This window comes from Etheostoma spectabile, chromosome 14 (genome assembly GCF_008692095.1).
Source record: "Etheostoma spectabile isolate EspeVRDwgs_2016 chromosome 14, UIUC_Espe_1.0, whole genome shotgun sequence".
NCBI lineage: Eukaryota > Metazoa > Chordata > Actinopteri > Perciformes > Percidae > Etheostoma > Etheostoma spectabile.
Genome location: NC_045746.1, coordinates 7,169,527 through 7,177,939, shown reverse-complemented (window position 1 = coordinate 7,177,939; position 8,413 = coordinate 7,169,527). Strand labels below are relative to the sequence as shown.

The 8,413-nt window shown below is 38.9% G+C and overlaps 2 protein-coding genes and 1 long non-coding RNA gene across 3 annotated transcripts in view; 1 reads left to right on the top strand and 2 right to left on the bottom strand.

Annotated features, from left to right (window-relative positions):
- Positions 1-1,995, bottom strand: part of epb41a (erythrocyte membrane protein band 4.1a) — a 76,503-nt gene extending 74,508 nt beyond the window's left edge. The window contains exon 1 of the mRNA XM_032536222.1: positions 1,851-1,995. The gene's annotated coding sequence lies outside the window, so the exon portion shown is untranslated. The remainder of the gene's footprint in view (positions 1-1,850) is intronic.
- Positions 1-8,413, top strand: part of LOC116702128 (uncharacterized) — a 22,370-nt gene that overhangs the window by 5,457 nt on the left and 8,500 nt on the right. The window contains exon 2 of the long non-coding RNA XR_004335061.1: positions 1,083-1,093. This is a non-coding gene — a long non-coding RNA (uncharacterized LOC116702128). The remainder of the gene's footprint in view (positions 1-1,082; positions 1,094-8,413) is intronic.
- Positions 7,307-8,413, bottom strand: part of ccn2b (cellular communication network factor 2b) — an 8,723-nt gene continuing 7,616 nt past the window's right edge. The window contains exon 5 of the mRNA XM_032536251.1: positions 7,307-7,881. Coding sequence (XP_032392142.1) covers positions 7,576-7,881 — 306 coding nt within the window. The 3' untranslated portion in view covers positions 7,307-7,575. The remainder of the gene's footprint in view (positions 7,882-8,413) is intronic.

Here is an 8,413-nt window from a genome sequence, read left to right as displayed (position 1 = left end):
TAGGCCTACAGAATATCTAATCCCCATATAGGCCTACAGAATATCTAATTCTTATAAATGCCTACAGAATATCTACTCCCCATATAGCCCTACAGAATATCTACTCCTCATATAGGCCTACAGAATATCTAATCCCCATATAGGCCTACAGAATCTCTTAATCCCCATATAGGCCTACCGAACTATCTCACTATCCCCATTAGGCCTACAGAATATCAGACTCTTATAAGCCTACAGAATATCTACTCCCCATATAGCCCTACAGAAATAACTCTCATATAGGCCTACAGAATATTAATCCCATATAGGCCTACAGAATATCTAATTCTTATAAAGGCCTACAGATATCTTACCCCATATAGGCCTACAGAATATCTAATTCTTATGAGGCCTACAGATATCTACTCCCATATAGCCCTACAGAATATCAATCCACATATAGGCCTACAGGATATCTAATCCCCATATAGGCTACAGAGATATAATCCCATATAGGCACAGAATATCTAATTATTAAAGGCCTAGAAATCTAATCCCCATATAGCCTACAGAATATCTAATCCCCCAATAGGCCTACAGAATATCTACTCCCCATATAGCCCTACAGAATATCTACTCCCCATATTGTCCTACAGATTATCTACTCCCCATATAGGCCTACAGAATATCTACTCCCAATGTTCAGGTACAGCGAGTAGCTTGCTTTATCACTGAAAGGCTTGTCAGTAATACTCTGTACTGTTTTATAATTACAGGGTTGTGTAATTTGGGGTTTCTGTAGTGACATTTTATTATTTGTATTTTATTTTCAATGCACATGAAATGACATTGTACATTTTTGTTTTTATTTGACGGCTGAGGCTTCATTAATAAACACAACCACAATCATCATCATTGATGCTACTTGCTGTGAATACCTTGTCATGCTACAGTATTGTGGCATGTGTAGTATCAAGACATCCTGGCAAGTGTCTGTCGCGCACGGCTAGGAGCGAATGGCCGGATGATGGGCCTGTTTGGGAGAAAGTCCAGGGCTGTTTTTAACCCCCGGTCCGTCCCTGGTGGACAGAGCATTTTTGGAGCTCTGCTATCCGTTTGTGCAGTAATGTACATCCACGGTTTAATTCTGTTTTTGTGTTGACTGTGTTTGGAAGTGCAGCATGAGTCCGCTTACAGTGAGCAGCCTCCTCAGCACTGAGCTTTCATCATAATCACCAACAATAAATGACATTTCTGCTAAGTCAGACTCACAGGATTCCTGTTCTCATGTGTCAGGGCTGTTCATCAGGACCGTGATATGGAAGCCCCACACATTCTGCTGTTTCAGGGGTAACCTCACACTTACACAGAGCCTCAATACAAAAATAACACCATTTACAATCATCTTAAATGCTGTTTTAAAAAAAAATGAAACCACCAATATACTGTACACTGCCATTATTAAAGTTGAGGAATATATTAAATATGTATCTGTTTTGACCTGAACATACCGATGATTCCTACACGTCTTGGCTGAGAGGCAGAATGATGGAAGGATTTTTTGGCTGATTTGTCAATTGAGTTTGGCGAGATTTCCCCAAGTCAGTTGTTGTGTTGTGTCAGCTGTGACACATCATAATATAATTTACACATGCCTTCACTGCATGGATGTACTTTTACTGTAACGCCTTTGTCAGAAAAACCAAATATTAATACACGTAAGATCTAGAACATTCCTACTGCTTTCCCATACAAATCCAATTAGACAAGCTGGCTTCAAACTCCTGCAGCAGTGCCAGGCAGCATGTCTATTTGTGGCACATACTGTATGTACAGTCTGACAGTCACATCTTGATCATGCACACACTTACAGCAGCTGAGCGCGTGCCCGCGGCCCTGCTCCGCTCACAGATGTCGCTCTTCCATCCGCCTGCGCTGCTCGGACTCCCGCTGATATCAGACCGACATCAGGCCGACAGCAGCAGCTCCGCACACCGACACCGCCCGCCACGCGCCGCGGAGCCGCGGAGGAGTGGCCCCCTCGTGCTCCGGAAATGCTGCGTCAAGCTGCCTCAGTCTTACCGGAAACATGAAGCCTTCAGAGCCATCCATAGACTGTTAATATTGATAATAATGCACAGTCTATGGAGCCCTCCCAAGATGATTGTGTAATATATACAAAGATCATAACCATGTAAGAGAAACACGTGCTCCTGTACACTGTCCCATCTGAGCACAATCACAGAAAACCAAAGTCTTGATATTAGGCTACATCCTTACACTATTAAAAAAAAAAAAATAGAATAGCATATTAGCCTGAATGATTAGCTTACCGGTAAACACCGGCGTCCAAGTCGTCCACTATTCTAGTTAATTCCATTTGAAAATCAACATTTTTGTCGAAGTTTTTTATCCATGTTTTTAACTTTTTTTTACGTTTTGGTCACTTTTTTTCATCACTTTTTTCAATGTTTCTCACTTTTTTGACATTTAACACTACGTAGCCTAACACTAACTTTTTAACTTTAGTTTTACAGTTTTTATGGGAATTTATGGTCAATAAACCTAATTTTTAGGAAATCATACCTAATGTTTGAATTAGAAAAAAAAAATGGATAATGGATGGATAATCACAGACTGGAATGTGTCAACTTTTACTCAATAATATTTCAAAACCACTTCAATGTTTTTGTCAAATGCTATGAAATTTAACAAGACACCTCAAAATTAATAAATGTAGAGATTTAAATACTTGCCTAAGAGTGTTGTGTGGAATCAATCATGTTATTTTGGGTAGTTAAAAAGAACACTGATACAGGAAAACGGGTCAATTTGACCCGGGGACAACATGAGGGTTAAATGCATCATCTCGGCAATTACAATTCCTTGCATGACCAGGCTTTTTAGAATGTCTTTGTAACTCATTCCCAGTCTAAAATACAATTCAATCAAATCATCTCTGTCCATGACTGCACCTTTAGCTTGCTCTGGGTAGCGTGTGCCCCATGCAGGTTGTTCTACAGCAGAACTGCCCGCATTATAGTTAGGCTCCATCGTTATCCCAAAAATACTATTCTGAGGCAAAAAAATAGTATTCAGTGGCCACAAATTATTTCGTGGCCACTTTTTTTTTTCCGGATGTGATTTCTGGGACTCCGTAGTGGCAAATACATAAAATACATGTGGGACATGTTACCAAGATCTATAAATAAGAATATACATTTTAATATATATCCAAGACTCATGCAATGATCATGTTATGCAGCTGCCAAATTAGTTCTCGCACCTTTTTGGTCCAGTTTCAGCCACACACTGCTTCACAACAACTCAGCTTCATTCAGGATGTGAACACAGAAGAAACTCAATGCAGTTAAAACTCCATTTGTATATTATATTATTATATTATTGACAGAGGTGTAGTGGTAAAAAAAGAGGTGGGTAAACTATAAATTCTGTAGTATTTTTTTTTGTGTTGTGTGTGGTGCAGTATATATTAGATTATAGATATATATATATATAATATATATTATATATAGTAAAAATCCCATTGATTTCTCATAAGAATTTAGATTATCAGCCATAATGTATAAACCATCCAGGTAGACTGACCCAGTTTCTGCTCCTGATGAAGCTAGAAGTCTGTATGATATCAACCTTGTAACATTATAAGAAAAAACATATCCACTATCTTACGTAGAAAACTATATTACCCACAATCCTAAGCGTAACAGCAACGTTTCTATTGGTCCAACTCGCTGTTATATATATATGTAAAATCCCATTGATTTTCTCCCATAAAATTTAGATTATCAGCCATAATGTATAAACCATCCCAGGTAGACTGACCCAGTTTCTGCTCCTGATGAAGCTAGAAGTCTGTATGATATCAACCTTGTAACATTATAAGAAAACAATTATCCACTATCTTACGTAGAAAAACTATATTACCCAAATCCTAAGCGTAACACAACGTTTCTGATTGGCCAACTCGCTGTTACCAACAAACATTACCTTACCTGCGAAACCGCGAACAGCTAGAGCGACAACAATACCTAGCTAGCTACTAGCAAAGGGAATTCTTGTCTCTAACTTTCAGTGACCAGAGAATGAAATACATTCAGTTATTTATCAGACAATACATCCTAAAACACCAGTTATTTACCAGACAATATATCCTAAAACATCCAGTTTTTCCAGACAATATATCCTAAACATCCAGTTATTTCAGACAATATCCGAATTTTACTAATGGGAAAAGGTAGCTAGGTGACCTGCAGCTTCCTGTCTGAAAGGACTAGGCTAACCTAATCAATGCCGTGGCTTTTTGAGTCAGTGGCATGAATCTGCCATTAACCAAATTAACCTCAAAAACATTAAGTTGAGTTCTGTTTTCCGAGCTCACTCACTTTGGGCTTCTTTCTGAGACCGTTTGCTGGCATGAGGAGGACGGCTGCTGTCTTGACGGCGCTTAAAAAAATGACGGATATAATTTTTAAAACCCATTCATCATTAACTACTACATGAGACATGTAGCCTAATGGAGGATAGAGTGACTGACGAATCTTTGACTGCTGCTTCCTGCTTGATGTTTGACCATTGACCAATCCTATCGCCTTCCAGGCAGCGCTGCCTGGAAGGAGACGTTGGGGGCTTGATACCCCAAACACCGCAAGAGATTGGTCCACACTGACAGTAATGCAGCGCAATATGATAGACTTCGTCTTAGTTTTAACAACCTATGAAACTAATAATGAACAAACTAAAACAACATAAGCTAAATTTAGAATGGCTTTGGGACGATAGGCTATTCAGAGGTGGATAAACGCACTTTGGAGGTGGGTAAACGCCATTTCCGAATTTTGAGAGGTGCATAAACGGCGTTTACGTGCGTTTAGCCTCCACTACATCACTGATTATTGATTATATAATAATGTAGTAACTGCCTAAGTAGATACGTGTATTGTACTGTGGTGCAAATTCACAAACAGCAGCACGGGTGGTCATCCAAAACTCTGTGTGTGTGTGTGTGTGTGTGTGTGTGTTTTCTTAGCCACAGGAACAGACCAATGCAAGGTTTCTATAAAAAATAGACTTAGTTTATTGGAACAAAGGCAAAAGTGCAACAGAGAATAACTCCATCTTATCTCAGTCAGGTGGTTACAGTGAAAAAACAAAACAATATGATACAGAACTATAACTGTGTTGCATAAATTATAGTACAAAACTGTACACAGTCTTACAGTATTTACATAAGCAATATTTGCCAAATGCCAAAATGTGTCCGTCGTTCTTTTCTTTTTAAATATAGAGAAAATAATAGCAACAGCAATTCATAAGTCATGTTATAGTTTTTTCCTCCATTTGTCTTTAGGCCAAACTGTCACCATGGAGACCCTAGCCCACATCACTATAGGAATAAAAGCACAATCTCAATTTAAAGTCCAACTGAAATAAATTGCTTTTTTTGTCTACTACAGCACACATAACTGCTCTATAAAGCCCTATTCCTTTAATTTATTAATTTATTGTGCAAAGACATTGTAGTTTCACACTGGATTAAAAAGCTTCTGAAAGGCCTACAAGGGACAGAAGACCTCGCTGAATCGGTGCATTTCTCTGCTGAGCAAAAAGAAACACAAGTCTCTACTGTATTAATCTGGACATGTTAAAAAATGACATAAAAGGATTATTTTGATGTCCTAACACTGACTAAATGGGATTTCAGTTGGACTATAAAATACACATCTCAAGAATTCTTGAATCGTCATTACCTCCGGAAATATGTAATACATAAATATGTACAGTATCTATGTGTTTGTAATACAAATATTGGATGTCAACATGCTGTTCAGCAACTTTAATGATCTGGTTGTCTTACGTCATAGATTGTGCTGTAAATGTCTTCCACTTCATCTTTAAAGACTTTTACTTGTCTCATGATAACACACAATGGACATATTGTCATTCTGTCAAGATGGTGACAAACATATTAACACTTTAAAAGTCATTATTCCAAGATTACAGACAAAATCAAGAAAATCAAGCTCTTGGTTTTTGTTTAGTTTATGAATATTTGATTATCTACAGTATATTTGCATCTCATGTATCTGTATTTTCTTCTCATGCTGAATTCTATGCAATAGAAAACCCCAAAAGGACTGCATTGTGTTCTGCTTTGTTGTTAGTAAAAACACATTTATCTTTAAGCATTGACATTTTTCATCTTTGGAAATAGTATTTGTAACAAAATGATCTGAACTCAAAGATGTAGAAGGGGATGCCGGGCTTTTCCCCTGCAATGTACTGCACATTACACCACTTCCAGCAATTCACCGAGAACAACGAGGGCAGAACAGCATCACAGATCTGTTTTACCCGAATATTCTCTGGTCGAGCTCAGCTAACACTGTTTGTGTCTTGCAGGCTTCCGACAATGTTATCTTCACTTCACATGTTCAACTGACTTTACCACCTTAGATAACATACACTTGACTGTCCTGCGATTAAGACAGACATGTGAACTAATCGCAGACACTTGCTTCGTTCATGGACTCACGGTGGTGCGCCGATGCAAAATGAAACACTGATCTATTAATATGCCAGTTAGATTAATTTAATTATTATTCAAAGGTGCTAGAACGTAGTATAGGATCGTTCCGGCACACTTTAACACCTGGTTGTATATGTTTGGAAATGGTCTCTGAACGTCCGTCATCTTTCTCCGGCCTTCCACTGATGCCAACAAAACTTTTAAACAGAGGTGTTATGATCTCCCCCATATGCAACTGTGTTTTATCACATGGAATGTTATGGAAAAACTACAAGCTACAAACTACAAACAACATACTTATCTTTCTTACTTCATGATTCATGTCTCTGCATAACTGTTGACCAGACCTGGCAGCTGGAATACCCCAACAGGGTTTGGTGAAGAAGTTAACCAGACCCCTGACCCCCACTGACACTGACTGTGTCAACCCCCTCATTGTTTCGTCAAACTGTAATGTCCAACATGAGTCAAGATGTAATGATGAATGTTATTGAGTCTAATTTTGTGTAAATCTTGGCTAGTTTGGGGTTAGCTAGGTTAAATTTGATTCATCGAGTTGAATCGTACCTCTATGTTTTCCAGACCAACAAGCCATAGCAGCATTGGCGTGATGACTCTTTGTAAAAAAAAAAAACGTTATCTCTGATAAAAAAAGTTATGAATTACTTACTTTGTACTTTAAGGCTGGATTACAATGAAGGTTAGATGTGTAGTAGTAAGAGCCTGGGTCTGTCCAAGGTTTCTTCCTAAAAGGAAGTTTTTCCTCACCACTGTCACACTGTTGCTTGCTCTGGAGGAAACTACTAGAACTGTTGGGTCCTTGTAAATTCTGGAGTGTGGTCTAGACCTACTCTATCTGTATAGTGTCTTGAGATAACTCTTGTTATGAATTGATACTATAAATAAAATTGAATTGAACAGTTGTAAGGGTTTAGGGTAGGGTGTTAGAATGGTGCAGTCCTAATTTGTGTATGTATGTGTGTGTGTGTGTGTGTGTGTGTGTGTGTGTGTGTGTGTGTGTGTGTGTGCGCGTGCGTAACCTTTCATCACATGTCATTATCATAGTCTCCAATCATCCTCCGAGTGTTGGACGCCAGGAAGATGTCGTTATCTTGCGGACAGTCATGATGGCATGAGCAGGTCTTGATGAACATCATGTTCTTGGTGAAGACTTCTCCATCTGGACAGTGGAACTCCACCAGGGCTGTGATGGTGGTGTGCGGCGTGCAGCAGCGATTGTCTGTGCAGACGCCGCAGAACTTCGGTTTGTACAGCCTGGTGCTGGAGCAGCCCGACAACTCAAAGCGCATCCCGTGCTGGGCCTTTGGCGTCCGGACACATTTCTTTCCCTTCTGTGGGACAGAGACGATGATCAGTGAATGATATGCCAGCGTCATCACGGAGTCAATGGACACGGTCATGTTGGTTGTTTCTGTAGTGATGTTTAGTATAACGTGGTACAGAAACAGCCACAATAAATATAACGTTAATGGATTATACAAAACAGTTTTTTCATATTTTTCAGATATAGTGAATATAACATATAACTATAACCAGTATATTGTTACATGCTCCACTCAAAATGTTAAAACTAACTTGGATGAAGTGATTTCATACAGTGAGATAGTTAATGTTTTGCTTTACCATCTATTTTAAAATAAATGGGACAATAATTTACATAATGAACACCAGGCTGTGTTGAAGAAGACTTGAGTCCATACATTTGTTTTTGTTGTTTTTTTACAATTTACTGTGGTAATAAATCAAATGTGTAGTAGGCTAATTTTCTCAATCCCACTGCTCTTCTACGCTCTAGCCACAGTAGCCAAGACTTGCAAGGAAGTTGGACGGCGTTGTGACGAGTCTACAGGGAGGAGGTTGGTG